This window comes from Haemaphysalis longicornis, unplaced genomic scaffold, assembly GCF_048455015.1.
Source record: "Haemaphysalis longicornis isolate Haplotype H1 unplaced genomic scaffold, Haemaphysalis longicornis Haplotype H1 scaffold_1, whole genome shotgun sequence".
NCBI lineage: Eukaryota > Metazoa > Arthropoda > Arachnida > Ixodida > Ixodidae > Haemaphysalis > Haemaphysalis longicornis.
The window spans coordinates 361323144-361350749 of NW_027526203.1; the positions used below are offsets into that span (position 1 = coordinate 361323144).

The window sequence follows — 27606 nt, forward strand, 5'->3', positions numbered from 1 at the left end:
GCTCCCAAACTAGACAACGCGGATATTATATAAGCTGTCTTGAAGAACTTGAGGCCATACATGAGCTACATTTGTCTACAATAACATCATTACTTTTGTTTTTGTAGCCATTTTGTGAGACGAGCTAACTGTAGTACCGTAATTACCCGATTCTAACGCGCACCTTTTTTCCGGAAAAATAGGTCGAAAAATCGCATGCGCGTTAGAATCGGATACGAAACCGAAACTGCCGAAACAACGGAAATTTCGTCTCGCCCATCGCCATCTCAAGATGGCGCCAAAGCTTTTAGCAACGATTTTTCGGACGCAGGAAGCATAGGCGCCCAGGCTTTTCTATCGGCGTTCACACAAATCGTCAAATCGTTCCACTTGCGCACTTGATAACAGTAATGGCAGCAGCGGCTCTCGCGCGTTCAAAACGAGTGGTCGGCTGAAGCGTGCGCCTCTGGAGAATTTCGCAGGATGGGCGTGCGAGGCGTGGGCCACGATCCCATCGATCATGGTTGAACGTTCGTTTATGAAGTGTGGCATCGCGAACGCGCTTGATGGCACCAAGGACGAGATGTTGTGGTCAGCGGAGAGCGACGAGGAGGGAGATGGGTGAGATTACTTCGAGAAATAAATCGCCCGTTTATCTCGCATTCGTTTTTCTTGCTCACAAAGTTCCGTGCGCGTTACAATCAGAAGTGCAAGTTTTTTCGGTTATTTTGCCAGGAAAATAGGGTGCGCGTTAGAATCGGGGGCGCGTTATAATCGGGTAATTACGGTATTTGCATGGAAATGGCGCCGTACAGCTCGAAGCCGTTGCTTCCTCACGTTAGGATGGCTTTGCCTCGTTACGGCTCGTACGGCGGAAAAGCCAGCTTGCGGTAGCAGAGAGCGGCTCGAAGAACGCGCCGACTAACCTTATGTGAACTATTGTTTAAAAACGACTGTGGTTAGCCTTCGCAGCCAGAGTGTTCTTGCATTCTCAACACACGCACGCGCACACACACAACACACACACGCACGCACACACAACACACACACGCACACACACAACACACACAGTCACACACACACAACACACGCACACACACACGCACACACACAGTCCCAGACACATGCGCGCACACACACTCACACACATGGACACACACACACGCACGCAGTCACACACACACATGCGCACACAAACACATGGGCACACACACGCACACACATGCGAGCACACACACACATGGGCACACACACACGCACGCACACACACATGGGCACACACACGCACTCACACACACACACGCACACACACACAGTCACACACGCATGGGCACACGCACACACACACAGTCACACACACATGGGCACACGCACGCACGCACGCACGGGCACACACAACCATCTTTATTCGCTCATACCTGCCACATGACGCTAGTTAAATGACGATTCGGTTAAATAAGCATTAATGCAATTACGACCTGAGACATCAATTATTGTCAGTATTTATGTGAAACATTTTGCAGATCTGACGCAACCGGTCTACTGCGTCACTTAATTTGTATTTTGCCTTAAAGTTGCGTTTCCAGTTTGCCCATTCCATTTTAATTGCATTTGCGTATGCCCTGTGATGGGGGCATTAGATTTCGACTATGCAAATAAAGGCGTTACTCCTCGCATCTCTACAATTGCGAAAATTTGGAAGACATTGAACGACGATTACTTGACGTACTAAGGACCCCTGAGAGCCTGTGGAGAAGTCCTGTGCCAAGCAGTGCCATAGACGGTATAGGATACTGAGGCAGAGACGGCGACAAGCATTGTCAACCGCCCATGAATTTTTTCCAGAGTTAAAGTGGAAAGCTTTACTAGCGATTGATAGCAATTACAGCGAATGAAGTCATATTCGCGGAGAAGTTGCATGTTTAGTGACAATATCTATATTTCACGACTGAGTAACAGCACTGAAGCACTGGGGTGTGTTTACTTCACATCAGTTTAGCTAGTGATGATGTTGTGATAACAGTCAGAGCACGTGGGAAGCCTCATGACAGAGCAAGAATAAACATTGCAATGGCGTGCGCTGTGTTGCCCCGATGAAAATTGCATTACTGGGAATAGCCGCAGCTGATGGGGACAGCAGAAAACAAAGTGCTGGTAGTGGTGGAGCTTCTTTAAAGCTGCACTCTTGGTAATAAATGTTTGGAACTTGTTCCGCGAAAAAATAGGCCTGTTTTGCGCGTCGTTTTCCTCAGGTTTGAAACTCCTCCGCTAACACCGAAGCTGAATGTGTTTAATGAGTTGTAGTGCCTTTAAATAAAGTTTGTTTTAAAAGAAGAGTCTTTTTTATGTGTGAGTTGATGTGATTCTTTAAAGCGTACCTTAGTTCTTTAAAGTATACCGTAGTTGTTACCATAACAACGTTCAATCGCTCCACAAGTGATTTCGTAGTAATTAAGAAAATCACAGTTTGTAAAGTTTATAGTTGAACGTACCAAGACTGCGTCAAGCCTTTAACACTGGTCAGGAACGAAGGTATTTCATGAGCGAGGCTAACTAGCTAAATATAGTCTTTCCTGGAAGGCCTTGCATTGCATTGCATTGCATTGCATTGCATTGCATTGCACGATAAGCTAGGTGGTCACTGAGTGCTCTCGTACCTTTACGTGGCCTTCCCGATGCCGCGCGCCTGTTTTCTGAGCGCAGTTATGCGTGGTTGTAAATAGCGCGACGAGAGTGAGCGGGGTTTTCTGTTTACTCCGTCTATTCAGGATGACCGCGAAACATGCACTCGGAATCCGAACAGCGCACAGTCAAAAAGCACGAGCCGGCTTTGCAACGGGAGCGGCAATTTATATATGCGCGTTGGCGTTCAGAAGATATGCAGAGAATGGCGGTGTTTAAGGCGACAAGGCCCACTTCATAGCCTCTCCTCGGAATGGGAGGAATGCGTGGAGATATCACTGCAGTAAGTTATCGCTGCATGTTGCTTTAGGCGTAAGCTTAGGGGCTCGTAAACTTCTTTTACGCGTAAGTATAGGAAGCTCAAACCGGTCTGATATGTTTCTCGTCATGGTATATATGGACGATACCGGTACAGCCGGCGAAGGGCGAAGCCGTTGTTGCCGCAGAGGGGCGCTGAAACTGCGCAGTAAAGGATCGTGACGTCAGAGGCCGAGCGTTGGCTCGCGGGTCTCGGAGCGGAAGTACGCCGTATGCATAACAAAGGCCGCGCAGTGCCCATGGCGTGGCGCGCATTAATCCGTCCTTGCGCACCTCTAACGGATATGCAATAGGTCGTCCGCTATCTTCTTATTCAGAACAACGCATTACTTAAATACATATTAAAATCTGCCGCTTATTTGCGGCAAAGCAAAGTCATGATGGATAAATAACCAAACTAGAATAGTGCGCCACCGGTAAACATGAACTCCTGGTGTGTCAGAACGTGGGTATTGATTAATACACAAGTCGTCTTTCAATCTCATACTGTACGATTAAACAATTTCTCGCATACGTTGGTTGCCACGTCGAACAAAAACTCCTTCTTTTTCGAATTAAAAAAAAAGCGACAGTGGCCAGACGAGCAGTGCAAAGCCAACTCGGAAAACGGTGCCCCTTTTCGCGACAGCGCGTCGTCTCTGACTCGCATATTTAAAAATCTATCGGTTTGACGTATACTTTTTCGAGACAGAGGAAGCCCGCAAAAATTCTCAATAGTAACGTGTGTAACTTCACAAGGCTCAAGTATGAAAATCGATATTTAACGCGAAATCTATTTATAAGCTCTGAATATCTGGGTCATGACAAATCCATGTTCCAGCGATTCGGATGGAAAATTTTTGGATCGGCTAAGCCTCTTTATTCCGCTTCTGCCAGATTCGCTTTTCGGATACCGTCCGCGCACACGACTCACAATCAGGCCGCCCATGGGCGTATATAAATGTACTTACGGGAAACATTTCTCTGACCATGCTTCCTGTCCTGTTTGTGCAGGAGATCCTGTGGATGTCGGAGAGGGATGTCAAAGACCTGGGGGTGAGAAATGGCGCCCACCGGGCCATCCTCGTCTCTTCCCTCATCGTGCTGAAGCGCAAATACGACAAAGGTGGGTGCAACACTGTCTGCAGTGAGGATAAACGTTAACGGAAGGCAGGTGTTTATCCAGAATTTCGATTTTTTTTTTTTTTTTGGGGGGGGGGTGTCGAAGTCTTCCTTTGGGGTGTTGGGGGGTTTTTGGGGGTGAAGGGGGTGTCTAAATTCCTGGTCAGGGTCTTGTGGTTGTGGCATCTTTTTTTTTTTTAGGTGGGTGTCGAAATCCTTCAGGGGAGAGGGGGGGGGGCTGTTGGGGGAGTGATTAAATCCCTGACGGAAAGCCTCGACAGCCCACCGTAGCTACTAGTTTACTCCGTCAAATTGTCCAAGCTTGTTTGTTCGCCCTTCAACCCCGTCCCCTTGATCCCGCTCCTGCTTCCCTGAGTTTCCAATGCTTGCTCCATCCGCGTACACAGACTAACAAAATGAGACAAAATATTCAGTATCATTCCGCTCTTGGAATGTGGATGGCCATAAACTCCTGCTCAAACCGCACCGTCGCGCGTGGGAGCGTTCGGCGGGATTGTGAGTAGGCTTCACTGTGCAACACTTAGTGTGGGAAAGCCAGCTTACAAAGACCAAGCTGACACCGATTTCCCTAAAGTCGGCGTCACTTCTAAACACAAATGCAGTGCTGGGAAGGCTGTTTTCGGAGGGCAATATGCGCCATCTTAAAATATGAAGCGGCGGAGGCGAGCGGGTGGCCGAAGGGAGAGGTTGTGCGTAGTAAGGAGGAGGGGAGCGGCGTTTCGCGATACGGACGCAAAAAAAAAAAAAGAATAATCATGCACCTCACCTATCGACGACGATGGTTAAACGCGAAGCTTTCTCGTAAAGGACTCCGTGGTTAGCCAATCCCACACTGCGAGTAAGCGCTACTCTGGAGGTATGCACCACTTTTCTAGAATAACCACAGCAACTCTGGGGTATGCACTGCGTAGGCCTGACGGTTTGGTTTGGGGTCTACGGCGTGAATCGGTGCCTACTGCTTGGCGTACAATAAGCACTTTTTCGTGTGTGTGCCTTTAAGGTGTTGAACCTCAAAATGCGACGTTAGACCTAACGTCCCAGACCTCAAAATGCGACGTTAGGCCTAACGTCCTACGGCTAACGGCCTTACGTCATGCAGAGCAACGTCATTCTCATCGTACGTCGAGCTGTGGATAACGGCTATGGATAACGGCTGTCGACGCTCACCTTAGTACATGACGTTAGGCCTATATGCGTCGTGCCGTCGCACGCCTGCATCACATCCTCCCCCTACTGCACAACAACCTTTAGCGGAGGAGGCCTAACGGAGCTGTCGCCAAGCTTCGCAGGGAAGCGTTTTAATTTTTCTGCACTACACTACACTCACGATCACCATCATCGTCAGAAAAGGTTGGCTTTCCTGCAGTTCCGTTTAGCGTACTGTTTAGTGCCGTTTAGTAAAAGGCTGAAAGCTTCGCTTTCAAAAGGCGGGGGAAGCCTTAGCCTATGACAGCTCCGCTGTAAACATTATGAGGGCGATCACTAGCAGTGCTTTTGTTTGCGGTGTTAGTCGCCTCCGTCACGGTTTTCTTGCTTTCCGTCGCGCATCCTCCCGGACTGCACAAGCGCACTACTGCTCCCGCAGCACCGCTGCCGAATTCTTCTGGCGTGCGGCCGACCGCAGGATGCGTGATTGGCCGCAGAAATTACTGGCTGGGTGCTTACTTGGGTACTAACTGACTTTGTCTTGCATGCTGCGCGCGCTGTCCCTTCAATCCTGGATTTTCCACCATTGTGGTCATGCGACAGCGGGCATCCTTGATGTACCAGTCCTGGACGGTCCGCGGGCAATCCGAGGACTGCCCTCGGACAGGAAGTTCCATAGGAATACATGGAAAAATCGAGCGCAGGATCGCGTCGCGGGCAGTCCGCGGACGATCCGGGACTGATAATCGAGGAGTAATGGTTGGCCCAGTAATGATTTGGCTTCGTGGCTAACCCCGCGTCGACATAGGTGACAGCGATATGATGTCGGAGTTGTTTCATTAGACAACGCAAATGCCTGGAACTTCCTGCTAACCGCTGGCATGCCGCTCTGGGCCCTTCACCCTCCCCCCGCCCTTTCCTCCTAAGTCTTCTTAAAGGGGCCATGAAAACAAAATACAACGTTGTTCCACTTGAAAGAACTATCCTTTGGTGACTCACCAAGCTCTATTTACGCTGTGAAAGGTGTTTTAACCGAAAATGAAAACGCAAGAGATGTTGAAAAGAGAAACTTGCACATTTCGCGCTACTCGACGTCAGCAGTGACGTGTCGAGGGAGCAGTGACGCAATAGATGGAACACCAAAAATATGGTTATCAGTGTGTGCACTGCATGTTATCATTCAAGTGATACGATCAAACGAAACTAGAGGCCCCACTACAATCGCCCGGTCATGTTCTTTTGCCGCGGCTTTGGTCGACGGCCGCCAATCGCACAAACAATATTCTGTGACGTCATAGAGACCCCGCAAGAAAGTGGGCGGGGGGCCGCCACTACTTCATCTGTTTTCCTTAATATCTGCAGTATTTGTCTGAAGTTTGCGATAAAACTGTGGCCATTTTTATCGGGACAAAGCAATCTTTTTAACGAGCCAAACTTGCATTGTCTTCATTGCCCCTTTAAAGCTGGCGTTTCCCCCTGACTCGCCGCGGTGGCTCAGTAGAAGGCATTGTGCTGCTGAGAACAAGGTTGCGGTTCAATCCCGGCTGCAGCAGCTCTTTTTGTGATGGAGGCGGAAGGCGGAAAAGCCCGTGTGCCGAGATTTCGTCCTATGTTAAAGATTTCCCCAGTGGTCTGAATCATTCCCTAGCCCCTGCAGTACGGAGCACCGCGCCCCCGCAACTGACCGTCCAACGTGGTTCGCTGCCAAGGACCGAATGACGGTTTATGGTGAAATCACCAAGGCCTACCGCCCGGCTCATAGAACTCTCGCAGCCCCGGGCCCCGGTTTGAGCCGGGTGGAGGCAGTGCTACTAAGACAGCTTCAGACCGGGTTCCTACCTACCCCGGCTCTGATGCAACGAATGTATCCGGAGGCGTACCCGACCGACAAGTGCCAGCTTTACTGCAGGAAGACTACAGACCAGAAGCTCATCTTGTGGGACTATGTCATGAACCCTGAAGAAGTGGCGTTCAGAACCATCCCGCCATGGCTTGAAGAAGCCGCAAGGAGCTACACCTACGAGCATCAACACTGGGCTGTCCAGCAGGTCCTGCCAGCGCTCGAAAGGCATGGGACTCGCGAGCCGGCAACGGCGAGCTCACGCCTCGGCTGAGTAGTAGCTAGCCACCAGGACGACGCCGAGGCCCGTGTCGCGGCCCGTGTCGTCGTTCTGCAGGCTTAAATAAAGTTCATCCAGTCAAATCCAGTAGGGCGCACTTAATAGCCCAGGTGTAGCTTGGGCCTGCGACTCTCCCCCCCCCCCTCCCCTCTCCTGTTTTTTTCCCTCCCTAGTCACGCGACTTCTTGTCCGGTCCGACGTCGATAAAGACGACAATGGCAATGATGCGGCCACTTTAGCTTCTCGGCGAGCACGGGGTCGATAAGGACGACGCGAGTAATGATGGGGGATCAACTTATTACAGGTGACACTTCATACTAACTTCGTAACTTCATACCCCAAACTTCATACTAACAGCTGCCGCTGTATTGTCGACCTCTTTGAAGCCATTAAGCGATCACCCGCTGAAAGCCACAGTATGACTGTCTCCACACGTGGTGACCACGGTCCTGGAACTGGTGTATTCCATATCTCCTCCTGCACCCATTATCCGCCAGCATCCCCTGCACTGACTATTTTGCTAATTTCGGACATTTCTCCTCATTGAGGAACGACCAAATGATACAGCGGCTTACAAAAACATCTGAACAGGTTCTACACATGATCAGAAGAGTCACCAACCGACACAGAGGCATGAAAGAGAAAGACAGACTTCGTCTCGTCCAGGCTTTCATCCTCTCAAGAATAACTTACTCAGTGCCGTATGCAGTTCTAAACAAGAGATAAACCGACAAACTTAACACCGTCACCAGGAAAGCAACAAAACAAGCTTTGGGCCTTCCAATGAGCGTGTCCACAGACAGGCTATTTAGCATTGGGCTACACAACACAGTCGATGAGCTAATTGAAGGTCACCTGTCCAACCAAAAAGCTCGCCTCGCACAAACCCAAACGGGCCGGAAGGTCCTTGCCCAATTAAAATTGATGCCAGTGGGTGACGCTGTCTCAACAAAGGAAATGCCGGAGAAGTGGCGGAAGCACGTCATAATCCGTCCACTACCGAAGAATATGCATCCTGTTCACCATCAGGGTTGGCGAGAAGCAAGAGCCAAAGCTCTGGACAAAAAATATGGATTTCTGCCCACAGTGGTCCACACAGATGCAGCCGCATACCCCAAAAGACGAGCCAAAGTAGCGGTGGTGACAACGAAGACAGACCTCGTCGTCGGGGCAACTCTGCCGCGAGCCTCAACGCAAGAAACGGAAGAACTAGCCGTAGCTTTAGCTCTCTCACAAACGAAGGCAAGTGTCATAATTAGTGACTCACAAGAAGTATGCAGGAGTCTCACGTCGGGCTGGGTGGCTCCAGTGACGTACCGCATACTGTCAAGCAAGCCACCAGACAGGGTAGTCGGAAGTGGTGTGGGCGCCGGCCCACTCCTCCATGGAGGGCAATGATCAAGCCCACCTCAAGGCCCGAGGTTTCGTCGACCAGGCCGCGGAGGACTCACATGAACCTATGCCGCTCACGACGTACCAGGAAATTACAGAACACTACAGACTCGGTCGCAGAACACTTTTCTAGTTGCCTGGTCACACCTTGTGTTTTTTCTACTTTTCTTTCTCTCATTTTCTCCTTTAATATGTACCGCTGTCCTTTCTTTCCCTTTCATTTCCCGTAATCCCTCCCCCCTGAGTAGGGTAGCCAACCGGACAGTATTCTGGTTAACCTCCCTGCCTTTCCTGTACTATTCCTTCCTTCCTTCCTTCCATTGCCCCACCCACAACTACAAAGACACAAGAAACTACGCTCAGACTTGTGCAAGCAAACACGTATCCCCACCCAACACTGATGCACCTTATGTTTCCAAATCAACACAAAGCCCAATACAAATTCTGTACGTAATCAGGAACACTTAGGCACATTATTTTTGATTGCACACGGAACCCTGATTTGCCACCTCCACTCCCTCCTCATTCCCCCGAGCAGTGGGAGACGCTGCTGTCCAGCTCTCTCTTTTGCGATCAGCTCCTGCTGGTTGAGAGAGCGGTAGCATCAAGGACGGCATATGGCTACCTGTAAGAAGGCTCCACTCCCACAAGGCTCTGCCAAATAAAGAAGTTTTTCTTTCTCTCTCCTCATTGCGTGATCAGGGGGGCGGGGATTTTATTCGATTCATCGTTTTTTTAGACACGCATTTCACAGATTCGTCAGTCACGTGACTCCTCCCTCCACCAAAAAAAGGGGGGGATATTTTTCCCATATTCTGATTTCTGTGTATGCTTGACAGATTACTCTAAGTTTCTTGTAAACGTAAAAAATTTCAAATTTAAACAAAAAGGGGAAAAATAAAGACCGTATAACTTGGCTAAAACCGCTATTTGCATTGTCGCAGAAATGCGCGGTGCGTATGGCGTATTGAATGTTGACCGGACCATGTGGGGGGTCGTTTGTCGTCACGTGGCCTTTTTGCGAGAGAGCAGTAGAGGGGCCGATGTGGCCCTCTGGTGAAGGCACAATTGGTATCCCGGTTGCGTGCTTGCGATGACGTGACCAATTTCATAAGATTTTCGGTAGTTGCACAGATCCCGTGATTAGGGCACGTTCCATGCCCGACTTGCCTGGCCGTAGCTGCGTAACCAATGTCAACAAGTTTTAACAGTACTAATTTTTCGTGAGGACCCAAACACGTCCCGGGTAGGGCCACAGGTTTGCATTAGCCCCGTGGTTGGAAATCGTTTGGCACCGCATATATGTCTGGTTCGTTAGTCGCGTTCGAGTTTCCCGCCGAATGTTTTGACTGAGTCGCTAAATTAGTGCCAAATCTCCAGAGTCAAAGACTGATATCGCATTAACACTGCATGTGTGGTGTGCGGATGCTGTTCCCCACGTGGTCAAATTAATCCGGGGCCTTCCACTACGACGCGCCCAGGTGTAGCTTCGACGCGTTCAACCCCCCCCCCCCCCCCCCAATTTTACAGCGAGGGTGACTATGGCAAGGATCCAGGATTTTATTGCTTCCGCGCGGAAAAACTCTTCCCTTAAAAGTAAAAGTGAACGAGCCAACAACAAAGTCAAACGCACATCGCCTAAGCAAACGCTAATCGCCGCCCACGTAGGAGTTCGCGGCCCGATGGCAAGTGGCTGCTGTCCTTAGTGCTACAGTGTCATAGTGTCCACAAACTGCACACGACAACGCGTCGACGGTGATGTACTTGACACTGCCCAGGAACCTAGACAGCGTCGTCCCGGGGGCATTGGCGGTGTATCACAGCGGCCACAAGACCATCGCCACTTGCGTGATAAAAAAGAAAAGTAGACGAAAATAGAAAATTTCAGACAAGGAACAAATTGTGTATCTCTCTGTATTTGCACAAATGGTATATATGGCAATCACATGTAGTTATATAAAAGGAGCAGCTTCACTACTCAACCACCTTCACAGAGTGGAATGACCAATGAATTTTTGTTACTCATGGTGTAAAACTGGTTGGAGAGGGAGTGACGGCTCACCTGGTGACGCAAGAATTGCAAAGGGGAGCGGCATCCTCGTGAGAGCGAGTAGGCAATACGGTGTAAGGACTGTCCCTAAGGGAGGGGGTCTACCCGCTCGTCACGTTAGTGAGCAGCGGATTGGGGATTCAGTACTGTCGATACTTTCGACGTTATATTACTGCGCTTGCGTGCGTGCGTGCGTGCGTGCGTGCGTGCGTGCGTGCGTGCGTGCGTGAGTGAGTGAGTGAGTGAGTGAGTGAGTGAGTGAGTGAGTGAGTGAGTGAGTGAGTGAGTGAGTGAGTGAGTGAGTGAGTGAGTGAGTGAGTGCGTGCGTGCGTGTGTGCGTGCGTGCGTGCGTGTGCGCGTGCGCGCAGGCGTACTCTTTCGGCGGAATTGACATTTGTGCGTAGCTCCGAGAAGAACGCCTGCCAGATTCGAGGCTGTTGTGCCGTGTCTATGTCGGTGAGGCCTGCTTGTGGCCTTATAGATTGTTTGCTTGACTTCATTTCTTATGCTGTTGCACTGTTCACCTCGTTCATTGTCTTGTGTCTTGCGGTAACAGGAAACCGTGTCAAGTCGGGCGGCACGCTGCTTTCTTCGCGCTTCCGGAGCAGCAGTTCTCTTGTACAGCCCAAGGAAAAGTGAGTGGACTGTTTTCCTTTATTGTCATTCCTTATGCAGTCGGGTCTCGTTAACAATCTTTTCACTTACTTTGACCAAGCTTAAAAGGTCCCGCAACGACAGGCAGCTACGTATTCCGATTAATGTCGATTTCCCTCGTAATGCTAGACAAAAGTCGACTACATATCAGTGGTGGATACAACGGGAGCGCGGTGCGGGCATCGCGTGCCCGCCCCCTCCAAGCGCTTCCGAGAGTAGAGGTACCGAAGTTCCTAGCTACAGTATGGAGAAGACAAACCATGCTAACAAATGATTGGTTACTCGCAAGGATTTCTATTGCTACCTTGTGTTGCTGTGTGCTACTCTGAAAGCTTTTTACTCTGCTACTTTGTGCTGGTGAAAGCTGCAGAACTTCACTATCACATGTGTTGGAAGGCTACCGCTGTCTTTCATGTGCCACCGACAGACCCACCTGCGCTATATTTCGCTGTTTTGTCCTTTTGACAAGGATCCCATTTTCCTGCCTTTTTGCGTCTATGCTCTGTGTGTGCTGTATTATTGTCGGCTGTGGGGCACTTGTCATTAAAGGGGGCATGAATACGATGTATAACCGTTCATTTTGAAAGAACTAGTGTTTGGTAACTCACAGAGCTACATTCCAGCCGCGAAAGGCTTTTTTTTAAACCGAAAACACGCAAAAATATTGAAACACTTGCACATGTCATGCCACAATGACGCCATAGAGGCCAGCACTAAAAACATGGTTATAACATATCAGTGCGTTAAGTGCACGTTAGCGTTCAAGTGTTGTGCTAGAACGGCACTAGAGGGCCCACTACAATCGCCCAACCATGTTTCTTGGCGGTGGCTTAAGTCGGCGGCCGCCGATTGCGCAAACGATATTCTGCGACGTCATAGAGAAATCGCCGGAAAGTGGTTGGGGAGTTGCCAGTGCCCCATAAGCAAATTTCTTTCCTCCGTAGCCTCATATGTTTTGTTTAATATCTCGATTATTTATATGAAGTTCGCGATAAAGCCGGTACCATTGGTATCGAGACAAAGCAGTCTTTTCAATGACCACAATTGTATTTTTTCTTGGTGGCACCTATAAGGTCCACGGCGATTCAACGAGTAGAGGTAGACGCGACTTCCACGAGGCGTTTGAACTTGGCGGTACGCCGCGCGTGTTCGTTTGTTCAAAGAGACGAGAGATGGAGCCAGCGTTCCCAGTGGGATGCGAGAACCGAGCTCTCTCAGGCCGCCGGCCGCGCACGGCCCCTAGGCAAACAAATGAACGAAATAATAAATACGAGAGGAGAAGACCGGCTAGCAGATGATCGCGCCAGCAAGAGAAGGGGCTCGTCTGCGTTGGCGTGTGTATGTTGGTTCGCGCGCGACCAACCACGAGAGCCACGGTCGCGCTCTGGCTGTCTCCTGTCAAAATGCAACGAGCGGCGACGCTGAAGTGCATTACACCGCCGCGAGGAGCATTGTCCCTGGGCTGAGGAACTAGCTTCGAGGGAAGCTCATCGCGCGAAAGGGACGTCGTCGAACCACCCGCACCAGTGGTGGCGGCGTTGCTGATCGACCGGACCAGCGCGCGCCCGCGCTCTCCTGCACATCGTTCTTCGTCAAATGCACACAAACGTGCAATGAGCGGAACAGCGGACCGGGCCTGCCGCATCGTATTCGAACTGTGCTGTGCGCGGTGTGAGTGACCCCGACATGGGCGGCCCGATCTGAGGCTGGACCGGCTCGGCGCACCCAGAGTCGCTCGGTGAGTGCGTGCGTCGCGTCCCTTTTCTCCGTCCCTTGTGCTAAGGGCCCTTGCTTTGTGCAACCGGGAAATTTGATGAGTCAGGCGTAGATTGGCGCATTTTACTTCAAAAACAAATTTGGCGGCTCTGTGCGCTCGTAAACTTAACGTTCTGACAAGGTGCTCTCGTTGGGTTATCGAGCGCGCGGTACTTGCTCACTGTATGGGCAACAGAAAGCCGATTGGGTCGCCGAGATAAGACGACGATAACTATAGGAGAACGCGCGAGGTTCGGGTGAGTGGTCGAGCAGCGTTCGTTGGCCATCAAGTTGGTTGCTCCAGCCGCGCTTCTATGCGTCAATCGGCGCTGGCTGTGGGTGAGCAGTTCGTCATGGTGGATCGATGAAGGCATATGCTCACTTTGCGAGTACTGGATTCGTCCACATTTTTTTTTTTTTAAGTTTGCATGTGCTCACGCTAATGAACTATACAGCAGACGGTCGGGCTCTCGTCCTTTAAAGTTCTTGAGAAAGTGGGCGTGTCGCGGCGCGCTTTGTGGTGCACTGCAGGAAAGCACCCGCGACGCTCATCAGCTCCGTGCAAATTGCATGTGATCAGCCACGTGTTCGCAGCTGCTTGCTTCCGGGCTTCAGCTGACGCCCTTGCCTTATGTTCGTTTTGCCTTTAAATTTAGACGCTGTTATGTTTCAACCCAAACCTCCGCTATGCTGACAAATTTTCGCACGAGAAAGGCTTTCACACTCGATCCTTGCTTCCTTACCCTCAAAATAAATTTCTGTCTATGCCACTGAGCACTGACTGGCTACTTATTGTCATTGCAGAGTTCGTTACACCTGTCTCGCATATCTACGCACAGCAAAGAGTTAACAAAACGAAGAGATGACTAAAAAAAGTTCGACGTGTGCGCGAGTTGCAGGCTAGATTTCACGACGCTGCATAGAATGCAGCAAAATGTTAGCTGTTATATTTGTCTATTCGGTTTATTGACGCTTTGCTGCGAAAATGTGTGTGTGCAACCTGTAGCACTGTAATAAAATTGAAAAGCCTGTCAGCGCTGCGTGCGTCTTTTCGTGCTTCCCTGTTCCACGGGCTGTTTTCGGCAATTAAGATGCAGTTTAACCAACTCCTCTGGCCTTCTGTGTTGACGTATTTGTCTCAGCAAGTGCTATGCAGTATCGGCGCGCAATTCTCGGCGCAACCGTTCACTGGCGGCCAAGGCACGCATTTCCTTCCCGAAGCCGTCCGTTTAGTTCACCTCTTTAGAGGAGAGCATTTAGGCAAAGTTCCACTGAGGTCTGTTTTATTTCCTTTAGGATACGGCTGGTATCATGCTGGAAAACTATCGCAGAATGCATGCAATGAAGTAGGGACAGTGAGTGGAAAGAGGAAGCGCATCCAAACACTAAATCCTTTACTTTGGGGGAGCTAGGATAACTAGGAGCGTTGCCATAAATGGAGTCGTTTGATCCGCCACTGGGAGAAGGCGAAAGTGAATGGAAAGCAGCTAGGTTAGAGATCGGGGGAAATGGAGGAACGGCAGAATAGAGGCGTAGCTGACACCTTCGCTGACGGGCGTTGCCGCAGTCCCATGCGCCCGTAGAGTGGAGGAAACGAAGAGCTTTGTGATCTCAGGTACATCACGTGTCTAGCGCGAGCACTAGCGCCGCAGCTTGAGCTTGGCATTAAGAAACACGGCTCTGTGCCGTTAATGTCAGGGCCCCGCTGTGGCGCTCGTGAACAGGCGCGCGAGGAGAGTGTAGTCACTCTTCGGCGTAGCCGACGAGGCAGGCTTCATTGGCGCGAGGACGGGAATAACGAAGCCGTCGAACGAGGGGCTCGTTTTTCTGTTTCTTCGCGAAGGCGGCCGCCCTGTTGCCAGCTGCGCGCACTGGCCTCGTGCCTCTGGCAACTTGTACGGCCGCATCCAGGGGAAAGTCAACCACTGCGCTCGCACGGAGCATTGCGAACGCAGTACTGTGCTTAAAACCACTCACCCTATCAAGTAAACCAAAGCACGGTGGGCTGTTTGGCCTTAGGCACTCGCGGCAAGACGACGAACGAAGCAGTGCAAGGGGTCTGAGAAGCGCAAAATAGAATATGTTTTCAGGAGCGGTTATAAAAATGGTGGATCACGGTTAGCGGGCAACTGAAGTGTTTAGGTTTCTGTACATGAAAAGCATGGATGCACAGTGCCGAAAAAAAAGGAACAAAACGAAGACTAGAAGGATCACTATGAAAATGTTCAGCAGCGTAGGAGTAAAGACATCTAAGGTGACAAAAAAGTCAAAAGACACAGGAAAGAAGATCTGGAAAGAATAAGAAATATGGAATAGAAATCGTTACAGTCAACCGGGCAGGGAGGTTAACTCAGCCTCCGTAAAGAAAATCGTAATGATAACTTGATCACCGAGGCATTACTAGTCAAAATTACGAAAGGCGGTATCTTCAGAAAAGAAACAGACATGATTCCAGACGTTGTGTTAGACTGCGACAATAGCCACCCGAATCCGTCTTCCCGAAGCCCTAGTATTTAAAAATGATACGCGGGAAGTTAACTACAAAGCCTTGGAGGTGACTAATACCTGTGCTACACGGCCGTCTCGAAGGTCGTCCGAAGGCCTTCGAACGCTTTTCTCATTTGAAAGTTTCCATGTAGCGCAGGAATAAAATAAGATATGAATGCTAACGTAGAGCAGTTACCGCTTGTTACACACAAAACTCAGTGTAATCTTAATAACAGCGCTGAAATGAGAACCGTGAGCTGATGTACTATAGATGTATTAGCACCTGTGACGAGATGGCACCTGTTATCACGCCTATACGAAGGGGGTTTCATTAGCAATAAATCAATAAATCGTTGCCCTTTTTGCGGCATTTGTTGATATTTTAGCTGCGATTATTTCACCTTGCAGTGAAGCTGCGGACCTTTTATCAATCATTGAAAGTTTAAGTTAGCCTCCCGACGACACTGCGGTAAACAGCGGTCATTTCAACCTGCGGTGCAGCTACGTTCGTTTTCGCGCCCCTTTGGGCTCTAAAAGCGAGAGAGTGCAAGAGCCCCCTGGCTACCCTGGCTCCTGCTGCCGCGTTGGGACGGGGAGCGTACGATGAGGAACGGGTTCTCCCGCCTCGTGTGGCGGCAGCGTCACGTTTCCGCGGCGCTCTCACGGAACGAACAATCAGCCCTCCCCCGCGGCTGCTGCCAAGGTCGGCAGGACCCTTTGGAGCTGGCCAGCCTCGATGCCGGCCCCCCGTCGACACCAAGACGACGACGACGCCGGCCGCGCGGGGCGGGGGCAAAGTGGCCTCTCAAGGGCAGGGCCCGTTGTGCAAGAGCGCTGCTCCGCGGGCTCGGTGGAAACACGCTCTCTTTGCAGCCCCTGGGCCACGACGATAGGTGAATCAGTCACACGAGAAACGAGCCAGTTTTGAGTTCAGAAACTGGGGACAACTTGATGTCACTCTTTTAAATGCAGAGCATTTCTTTAACTCACGATGTTACCCGGCGTTGTCGGCGTTGGCGTGCCTCGGCGTCCGCAACAGCCGTTCCTGGTGCGCCCTCTCCCCCACTCCTCCTCTCCCGCATCACGCTACCCTCCTCGCTCTCAACAACAGGTCCGCACCCCTCCCCCTACACTATATAAAAAAATAATACTTACCGGCGCCTGGTTTAGATCCCACGACCCTGGGGACGGAACGCAAGGTACATGGTGCTCTACCCACTGCGCCACAAAGCCGACACAGAATGGAAGGCTACGAACGCGCCTTATATCCTTGACTCATTCAAACTACGTCAAGAAGCTGCTGATGCAACGCATTCACTACCTGTGGGCCGAACGCGAGGTACATGGTGCTCTTCCCACTGCGCCACAAAACCGACACAGAATGAAAGGCTACGAACGCGCCTTATATCCTTGACTCATTCAAACTATGTCAATAAGCTGCTGATACAACGCATTCACTACCACCAACTCCCCAAACACTAAACGTTAACGCAATACACCCACCCCCTATGCGACGCATTTACTCGAGTCCCCCTCGCGGGGAGATGGGCCCTTTTTGTAAATGTTGCTGCCTTGCAGAAGAAGCTACGTTGAAATTCGAGCAACAAAAATCAATGCTAATTTGTCGAAGACCTAACGTAACGCAGCATTTTGCTCCTGCACATATCCTAAAGATTTATATAGCTTTTTTTGTTTGTGTGTGCGAAACTATGCGCTCCGTGTGAAACCTTTCGTTATAATTTGGATGACGGGCAGTCTTTATTACAGGCAAGAGTTCTGCACTCGAAGTCTATCCCGTAGTTTCGCTTTAACGCAGTGCACTTCGGGGAAGTCTTTATTTAAGGAAAGAGTTCTGCACTATAAGTAATCCAGTGGTTTAGCTTCACCATAGTGCACGCCTGCGCAGTCTCTATTTCAGAAAAGGCGAACCCCACCCCAGAGGTCCGTCGACGCAACCCCCCTTCCCCGGGCCTCTTCCACCGAACCGACAACCGAAGTTCACCGAGCGAAGTGTAGTCTCAGATGCCTTTTTTATTGGACATTGGCAGTTAAATCTCGAATAATAATATTGTTTTACCGATATTAGAAAATAGAAGAAAAAAACAAGAGCAGGAGCTTTTACTGTGCGGACCAATTTGCGTATAACTTAACGTAATTTAAGAAAAAGAACGAGAAAAAATTTTAGTGACACCAAAAGTGTCTGTGGGTAGGATATTCCTGGAATGCTTAAGAATCCCTGGGGGTTCCGTAGCTTCCCCCCCCCCTCCCGCCACCCTACTGCGCGCCTCATTGCCCAGGCTAAACCGCAATTAGTACAATTTTTGTAGGGCCACATTATAGCACTTTCTGAACTGTTGTGCGCAACTTCCATCACGAGATTTGAGTTATTCGTCGTCACCTAAAAAAAAGGACGCTGAAATTTTCCATGGGTTGGGACTCAGTATTGTATTGATTCTGACCTCAAATCAAATCTAACGAGATCCAGGCTTCCGAGGAAACCACATCGATAATCCCGCTCGTAACGTATCAGGACATCACTCAATATTACCGGTCCGACAGACAACACTTCCCTCCTCCTCACCCTGCACTATCCAAGGAAGAAGAATCGCTGCTCCGCAGACTACAAACCAATACCTTTCCTCACCCAGTTCGCCTGCATCGTATATTTCCAACTCAATACTCTGCTGTATGCCAGTTTTGTTCACAACCCGGAACTCTAGCTCATGTTATAATACAGTGTGTGTGCAATCCCAAACTTCCACCTCTCCGATCCCCTCTTCGAGCTGTGGGAGAACCTGTTGACCAGCGACCGTCTGGACGTCCAGCAGCTCCTGGCATCTAGAGCGAAGGCTCTCTGCTCACTTGATGGATTCCCGGACTAGGGAACCACTCCCACTTTAGAAAGCTCAAATAAACGTTTTCTCTCTCTCTCTCTAACGAGATCGGGTCGAATTTATTTTAGGGGCTGGGGCTGTTGGCGTCTCCTGTCGTCGTCGTCGTCGTAATTGTCGTCTCATGTTGTCACGCTACAAAACACCGGGAAACTCGTTTACGCCTCGCGCTAGTACGTAACGCGTACTAAAAAAAACACCGGTACACTCGTTGACGCCTCGCGCTAGAGAGCTTCGTGCTTCAAAGACAAGAGACTTTTACAGCAAAGCTGCATACCTTCACCTTCCAATGGTTTCATCTCCGTTGGCAAAAACTCCAAGGCGCCAAGAATACACTCATACACTGCATGCTTCCCCCTCCCCAGGTTTCACTTAGTGGAGATGGCCCGGGATTTTTTTTATTTCATTTGAATCCTTAAACAACTTTTTTTTTTTCTTCAACACTAAACACTGTACGAGCTTCAAAGGCCGTCCCTCTCCCGTTGAATAAAAAAAGGTTCGGTTTTTCTTTATATATATCGCCTGAGTTTGTAACACTATAGCGAGGAAAGCCGCAACGCTTCGTGCGCAGTTAGAAGAAGAAAAAAAAAACTGAACACGGATAACAATGACGTCTTGTTGAATAGTCTTTCGGAAATATGGGTTAATTTGACTGCTCAGCGCAAATTGTGTCAACGTTACTGACAGATTTTGTTCACTTGCAGATAGATCGAATTTGAGTAAACTTTCGCATTCCGACGTATTTAGTTTGGGCTCTGTTCCTCGAGACTGGCTTCGCCGAGCAAACCATATTTTACAGTTGGTAGACTGGTGAACAGCCTTTTTTTTTTTTTTTCTATCTGGTATAGCATCCAATAATTGTTGCGAAGCCCTCGTTGCGTTTGCTGTCTTTCCCTGTTGTTTAGAACTAATTCGGCCGTCAAGGGCCCCGTTTTACTAAGGAACGCTTGTAGCCCGTGTTTGCGCGCCGACCGACCGGAAGACGCGGCTATTACGGGGTGAGGAGGCCGTCGTGGCCGAGTGTCGCAGGGGCTCGGGTTTTCGCTTGTTTCGCACCCCCTGTGGTGTTCACTCCAGGCTCCGAGCTTTCTCTGTACTTCCAGGTTCCTGTTTTTCCACTCTTTTCTCCAGTGTTTACTCGAGCGTCTGTAATCGCCGTCACAAATGTAAGCAAGCCACCACTTGTTTGGGCGCACGCATCCGGAGTCACCGTCATATATGTATATGTAAACACACTATTGCTCGCTTGGGCTCACCGTAATTACCACGTCTGTGCTTGCCGTAACCGGTCGGTGCGGCAGCGCCAGTCAGTACAAGGGGGGCCGATTCGGTCGCGCGGGAACCGTTGCTGCACTAGCCGCCATAGCCACGGAGTCAAGTCGACGCTTCAATGGTGATGTTTGGGTGTTGCAATGGTTGGGTGGTGCACGAAAGCCCACGATTTCAAAAGCCCTGTCTCATTTGCCCCGCGCCGAACGCCCCGCGCCTTTTGCGCCGCTCTCGAAAGCCCCACATTTTCCCCGTTTCATTTGACCCGCGGCGGAAACCTCGGTCGTTTCGCTCCGTTGTCGAAGCCCCGTACTCATCAGCCCCTGACACATTTGCCCCGCGCCGCGCCGATAATCTAAGTCCACAGGCTTCTATGTCTTTTTTTTTTTTTGTAATTTCTTAGTGCGCCATATAAAACGGTACGTAGAGACGGGAGGAGAAAACTAAAGAAACGAGGACTTTGACCGAAATTGCTGGATCGTCTACTGTGAACGTTCTCGTCCTGGATTATCAATTATCTTCTATGAGCAATTATCAATGTAAATAATAATGTTGGCATACATGTTGGCGTGGCATACTTGTAGCTAGAGTAGCTTATTTAGTGGCTCTACTTGTAGCCACGTATGAAGAGCGCATCCTGCCCTTTTTGGGTCGGAATAACCAACATGGCAGCGTAGTTCAGTTGGTGCTGAATGTCGCGCTAACTCGACGAGGCTGTGGCCCGGCCGAGGTGGCACCCCCGAAGGCCTCGGACGGTCGCTGGGCTTCACCACGGACGCGGGCATAACAAAGTTCACTACGTAGTTATCACTACCGCAGCAGGGGGCTTCAGATCTACCCTACTTAGACCACGCATACAAATTAGCGCTGCTACGGATGGAAGGCATGCTATCGCAGTGCTGGTTCAACAGGGGAGGGGGGGGGGGTTGACATTTTGATAACCACACGTTCTCCATTCTAGGCTCGGTTTGATTCCTCCCTCTTTCTTGAGACGGCCGTCGAACATTATCTTGCTATTTCTAAAACATTTAGGTACCAAAAAGTGACGTTTCCTCGTATCGCCACGGGAGAATGGTTTGGGGCAAATGGCACACGGGGTTTATGGCGCGGCGCAATCGCTCACGGGGCATTTGAGACACGGGGCTAACGTCGCGGGGATTTTGCGACGGGGCTTCTGCACGCGGGGTAATCGTGATACACCCGGATAGTTCATGTCGTGGGTAGGTCAAGGCTCGAAAACTTTCGTAGATGCGGCCCAAGCCACACGTTTGTTCCGTCCGTGCCGTTCGACGCAGATGGGCTACAAGCGAGCACGCCTCTCCGTTTCAGGCCTCGTCCCTATCCCCAAGATGCGCTCTGAGATACTCGCGTACGCAAAGGGTGGGGGTGGTTTTCAAGGCTGGATAAACCACGAGCCACTGTTTGTTTGTGGGTGTGTTTGTTTTTGTTGTTTTCTTGTTATTTATTAATTTTGTTTGTTATTAATATTATGTGGTAATTTTTGTTTGGTATTATTTTCTCAATTTTTTAAGTGCCCCCCTGCCTCCACCCGAAGCAAAATCCTGCGTACGCCACTGCTCGGAGATACTGGAAGTGGCTTACGTGCGATTCGAATGCATCTGCCGAGACTTCCTTCAGCCACTGTTCGCGAACCCACCCGCTCGAGAGAAAAGTGGGAGCTTGCAGTTGCAGTGATATCCAAGTCTTTATCTTTAGCCGCGATAAAACTTGTTCACAGACAGAAGACAAACATCGAGGACATCCACATCTTCGACGCCCCCCTCTCCCCAGTTTTTTCTAAGCAGTGCGAAAGCGAGTGGTAGTGTTGCTTTTTGGCGAAATTTTTCCCTTCCTGTAATCCATAATCCCACGGAAAAAAATTCTGGCTACGGCCCTGACGGGTTATAAGACGGATCGGCGGGCATCGCTGCGTTCGTTGTGCTGCTGCTGCTGCCGGCAGTGACTGAGTTGACCGACTGATCGGATGGACGACAAGATGGCACGCTACCACCAACGCATCACTCCTACAGCGCTCCGAAGTGATAGTTTTGACCCTCCAGGTAGCCTTCGCTGTAATATCACGAAGTGCCATTAGGAATTAAGCGCACCCCCTAAGGCGTGCAAGAGATAGAGACAAAAAAAAAAAAATACGGCACAGCGCTGCAGTAAGGCCTGAAATGCATTTCGTCGTCTGTGCAATGCCGAAATGCCAAGCATGCTCAGCCAAGAGGATCGCAGGAAGCTCAGCTTCGAGTTTTTCTGCGAGCCGTCGAGCACGCCCGCTCTGTGTCAGTTTCCTGCGGGATAAGCTTACGCGGACCGGCAGAAGGCTCAGTACTTGTTCCTATCAGGTGAACAATGATGTCTATGGTGCTGTAGAAGTATTATACTTCCCCCTAACACCACGGCTGCCGAATGGGGAAAGAGGGCTACGGGCGTCGCCAACCTTATTGGCTCTTGATTGGTGCTTGTAGTGAAATAGACTTGGCGTGGTTGGTTATGAGCGGCCACCATAGGTGTTGGAGGTCTTAGGAGTGAGCGACCCATGGATCTATGCCACGGCTGTGGGATACCTTAAAAAGAAAGATTTGGGGCCTAAAATCTATATGCAGGATGGAGGCAAAAAAAAAAAAAAAACAGACTTCGCGCCCTTGTTGTGCGGAGAACATCACATCAGAAACTGAGTCACGTCCAGGAAATACGGGTGAAATGGCAGGGGTAACGTCGTAGTCATTAACAACTTTGATGATGCCAGACTACGATCATTTTATAAAAAGTCTGCAATTTAGCGCAGTTTGAAATTGGCGCGCTAGTAGCGGTAAAGTCAGGGATCACTCTGCGTATAGGCTATGCACTGTAGTCTGTTACCGCGTTCACCACAACGCAAGTGCAAGATAGTTATTGCGCACTCGCACACACGCACGCACACAAAAAATGGGCCTATGAATTCTTGGCCAATGCCTCGCATGAGTATTGCCGTGTGTTGGGAGATTGGGAGAAATTGGGAGAAAAAGAATTAGCTTTATTTGTTCAAAGCGAGCCAAGTGCGAAATCTACAGGGCACGATGGTGTCATAGTAAACCTCCCGGACTTCATAACAGCCCCGCAGTTGCACAGCTATTCCAGTGAAGAGTGATGGCGGCCGAGTATATCAATGATTCCCGCTTCGGAGCTACCGATATTAGTTACAATTAACACAACCCTTTCCTGATTACGCACTAATATAGATGCCCACTTTCCCGGCAAAGGTGTCCTTTACACAGCTGTCACTGTAGGAAGACCAGCCGCTATTTATTTATTTATTTGCTGTGTGGCGTAGCCAATGTCTAAAGGATGTTCTCGCGCATTCGCGATCTGCCCGATCTGCGCTTTACGCGTATGGTGACTGGAGTGTCTCATGGGAAAAGAGGAGGTTCGGGTTTGATTAATTCGCGCGTGCTCTTTTCGTAAATGTTGCAGCGCCTTTTTTTTTTCTAAACTGCTAACGGGTTCGTTAAATTATGATCTGTATCTTCGTGGCTGCGGGTGTATTGGCAATGCATGCCAATGAAGATGACGGGTCATGTAGTTGAATGCTTTCAAAGCTTACTTGTGAGCTCGTGCATTCCCACGTAGGTCGTGGCGTCGAACCCACTCCAAGTAAAATATTTGTTGGCCGTCAGAACTGTACAGACGCGGCCCACCAGCGTGTTCGTTCTGTGCATGGAATTGTCCCAGTACTGTTCCAGCGTACGGTAATTTCTGCTGACGTATGCACGGTGTGTCGTGTTTCGTCGGGTTTCTGCCGATAGTGTTGGCTAGGCAACTGTACTGCGGCCCACAGCTACTGTTGTACTGATGGCTTCTGGGCACAGGGCATCGGGATATGATGTACTAATTTATTGTATCCTGGGTGTTTGAAGCTCTCAAGCGCTCTTGTCTGCATCGCTTAGATCGCGTCCCCTCCATTTAGATCTGTGTTGCGAGAAGAGCGCCGCCTTTCTTCCCACTGCGGAAGAGGTGGCATTATGGGAGGCAACGCTCGAGTTGCCTGCTCGCGTACGAGAAAATCTGCCGATGATTTCCTGGAAAACCTTGGTAAAATTATGCGAAGTGCTGAGGCCTGCTGCCACCTAGCAAGTAAGGAAAAGGAACGATAAAAAGGGGAGGGGCGGTAAGATGCACCTACATTTTGCATCCTTGCTCCACCAGGAGGGTTGGAGGGAAGTCTCCCGCTACAGCACTCCCCCTTTCAGGGCTTTGACTAAAGCGCGGTTTCTTGCCCAGTAAGACCGCCTGATGAGTTCATGTAAAATTAATTGTCTAAGCCCCCTTGGGCTCGGCTCGGATGTTTTCCTCGCCAGCATGTGTAAGCCTAAAAAAAAGCCTGTTCACGTCCTTGATGTGGTTCATTTTTGCTTTCGGTTTTCCGCTGCCGAGAAAGAAATGAAAGATAGGGCGGCCTTTTGCCGCGTCGTAAGCAATTTGGTGCCGCGCAGTGCTAAGAATAACGGCGCGGGGAATTCCTGGGGAAACACGGCTGCAATGTTTTCGAATGCGCTCAATAGTTCGCCGATCCCTGTTTACCACGGGGTTGGTTGTTCAATGCTGCGGTTGTGAATATTTAATATTTAAAATAATTTCTGGAGTGCGTTAGTTGGTTAACGCTCTCAGGTTTGTATATGGATTCTCAAGCCAAATGTATCCCACGCCGCATGCTCCTTGCTCCTCTGTTAAATCAAGTAAAAAAAAAAAACGTGCGGTAGATTCACTTTTACACCGAACCGGATCAAAAGCGAAGGTGGAGAACGAAAAACGTTGAGAACGACCCCGCAAAGTCTGTTTTCAGCATTTAAAAAACGAGTATACGTATATAGAGGGGGAAAAAAGCCTTTTATTTGACCATAAGCCTGGCCTCCCTAGTTCCGTGAACTCAGTGGCGATTTTTTTTTTTTTTTTGTTCCGTCCGCCCGGCGCGCCCGGCTAGCCCTGCGGGGCTGTGGGACCCACCGCCATTGTCTGCTAGGAGCAATGATCTCAGTGAAGCGACGCCCACGCAGCCAGTGCGCTCCGCTGCACTTGGTGCTCCGCTGCCGGGGGAAAAAAGAGCGCCTAGATACTCCGCTCCCAGAACGAATGCGAAGGAGAAAACAAGGAACGGGAGCGAATAGAATAAAGGAAAAATTTCTGATGTCTTTCTTTTCTTAGGGCCTCCTCTTCTGCCTTGCATGCAAGGCGACAGGTAATGACCGCCCGGCTTGGCTCAGCCGCTTGGAAATTGGCCGCCTGTCGACTCCGGCTGCGTAACGGTTTTTTAAGTAGGCTTGCTCTGAAAAAAAAAAAAAAAAAAATGACTGCCACGCTGCCGCCGGCTCGTGGAACGTTCCTCGTGCATGTGGTGAGAAGAGGGGGCGTGGTCTCCCGTTTCTTCGGCAGCTGCGGGCACCGCCGGCTACAACGTCGCGTGCACATTTCACAAGCGGGCGACTGTAGCGCGCCTAGCTGCTCGCGTCGATCGACAGTCTTCCATATCTTCCTCTACCTGCCTCCAGCTATTTTCTCTCCCCCTCCCTCACCTTGGTAGGCCCAAGTAGAAGGCGAACTTTTTTTTTCCGCCATACTCCGACAAAGAATGCATCTCCGTTTCGTCTGCCCCTTTCTTCTGCGGTTGTAGGCGCTCGGTAGGAACCAAGAAAAAAAATGGCATGAACGGGAAAACAAGATGTGAACCGAAAGCTTTTGTTATAGCGTCCCTATGGAGGCAACACGCCCTGGCACCTGCCGTAGCGGCGTTGGTGTCATACTGGGACCGGAAGAAGTTCGAACGAAAAGTAGTTCAACTCTACTGATGGACCTAATAAGTTCTACAGGCGGTTCTCCGCCCTCCGTCCCTACAAGACAGAGAGGAAATCGAACAGTTTCGAGCAAACTGTTCGCGACCAACGCACCGTGAAGCACGTCGCTAAGCCGGTGAAAGAAGCGGGCGGGAGAAAATTTTCGTCCAATGGGGATGCCGGCAATGCGTATTTCGCTGCTCTTGTTAATTCACACTTCCTACTTTTGTCGCGGGATTAAAAAGAAATGAAGCTCGGTGGACCAAATGTGTAGCCTTCGTTCGTAATAAAAAGCCAGAACGCCGACCACAAAGTAACTTAGTAATCGGCGTCCTGGCTTTTTAATGCGGAAGGCCACTTTCAAACGTCAGTTTTTTTTAAATGTCTGAATCTTTGTATTCATATTTTGAGCGTCCCAAAACACTTATAAAGACTATACAAAAATTGTGTTCCTATCGTGATTATTTGTGGAGTTACAGCAAGTTTTCCAGCCCTAAATTCAGAAACCGAAACTAAATTGCTTTGGTTCAAGAAATCAATAATTTTTATACATTACTATTTCGCATATTTCTTTTTCGCATAAAAAAACTACAATCCTGGCTTGTGAATTAAGAAGAAAAAAAATTTGTGTGACCTACCACCTTAAAGTACTCAGACGAAATTTCAAAGCTGATATAACTACGCAGAAGGATTCCTTTGTATATGGAGATATCTCCCACCAAGTTTCTGCTGTAACCGTTCAGTGTAACATATTTTAAATACATTTTAATCTTTGCGCGCACGAGAAAGGTCAGAACGGATACCCTTTGCAATTGGCATTAGCATGACGCCATCTGCTCCTCCTGGCCCCTCCTCCTGGCCTGGGCATAGTGGCTCATGCTGGGTTCATTTCACCGTGTATTGGTACTCTTGAATGTATCTATTCGGTTGCTGCAAGATTTGTTAGCAACTAATAAGTCTTTTTAATTGGGGGGGGGGGGGGGTGAAAAAATATAAAGAAGAAAAGAACTTATCCTGGTCCCAAATCCCCCCCCCCACCCCCCACCCCCCTCCACACACACACACACACACAAAAGAAGAAAGCGGTATTTACCACAACCAAACGAAAGCTTGCCTGTCCGTTTGTTTTCGTTCGGGTCAATGTTTGTGGCGACGGTGAAAAGTAGCCCACAAAGGGGAGCCTTGTTTTTACCGGGGCGTCAGCAGACCGGTGCAGCAGCTGATGTGCGCTGACCACCCACTGAGCGCTGGGATTCGGTGCGCCCGCGTATACAGTCGCCGCGGAGACGGGATCGTCGGAGTCCCGTATAGCCAGCCAGGGGTGAAAACGAGGCCGAACCCCCCGGGGGTGGGCATCTGGCAGACATCAGCACTGTCATAACAAAGCCTGATCGCGTGCCAAGGAAGGGCCACATCGCTTGCCCGCTTCGCCTGCAGCTGGCACGGAATGCCGTCTTCGAGCCGTGTCGTAGTGCGCGCTGGGAATTCAGAAACGCGTTAAAACCCGGAGTTTACGGCTCGATAAAACAGCTTGCCTGTGAAATGTGTGGCCGTTGTGGGCTGCGTGCGGATCACGACCGGCTTTGTAAAGCTGGTCGTGGTGCGGATGAACATTGGAGTCATTAAATGGACATTGCAATGAATTACAAACATTTCCCAACCACATTACAAGCTTAAGGTCTAGAATTCGTTGGCATTTTTCGAGTTTTTAAGCCCATTTATGCCCAGTTTCTCGCAAAAGAAGTGCCCTCGAAAGTGCCGTTCGCCTCGCGCCATGCTCCTGGCCTATTCGATGTTGTCGACTGTGACGTCACTCTGAATGCCAGCAGGCTGGAGTTTGTAGAGGATTGCGAACGCATGTACCCCATACAAACTACGCCAGAACAAACCAGGAGTCATAAGCCCGGCTGAAATGGGTATTTGGAAGA

The 27606-nt window shown here is 49.9% G+C and overlaps 1 protein-coding gene across 5 annotated transcripts in view; it reads left to right on the forward strand.

The window, feature by feature from the left end:
* LOC144154988 (breast cancer anti-estrogen resistance protein 3 homolog) overlaps window positions 1-27606 on the forward strand; it is a 239710-nt gene that overhangs the window by 190428 nt on the left and 21676 nt on the right. For 4 of the 5 annotated variants that reach the window (XM_077686153.1, XM_077686156.1, XM_077686154.1 and 1 more), the window contains exons 3-4: window positions 3973-4084; window positions 11366-11444. In XM_077686153.1, coding sequence (XP_077542279.1) covers window positions 3973-4084; window positions 11366-11444 — 191 coding nt within the window. Of the gene's footprint in view, window positions 1-3972; window positions 4085-11365; window positions 11445-12678; window positions 13202-27606 lie in introns of those variants that run through there. The other variant, XM_077686157.1, reaches the window with a different exon arrangement.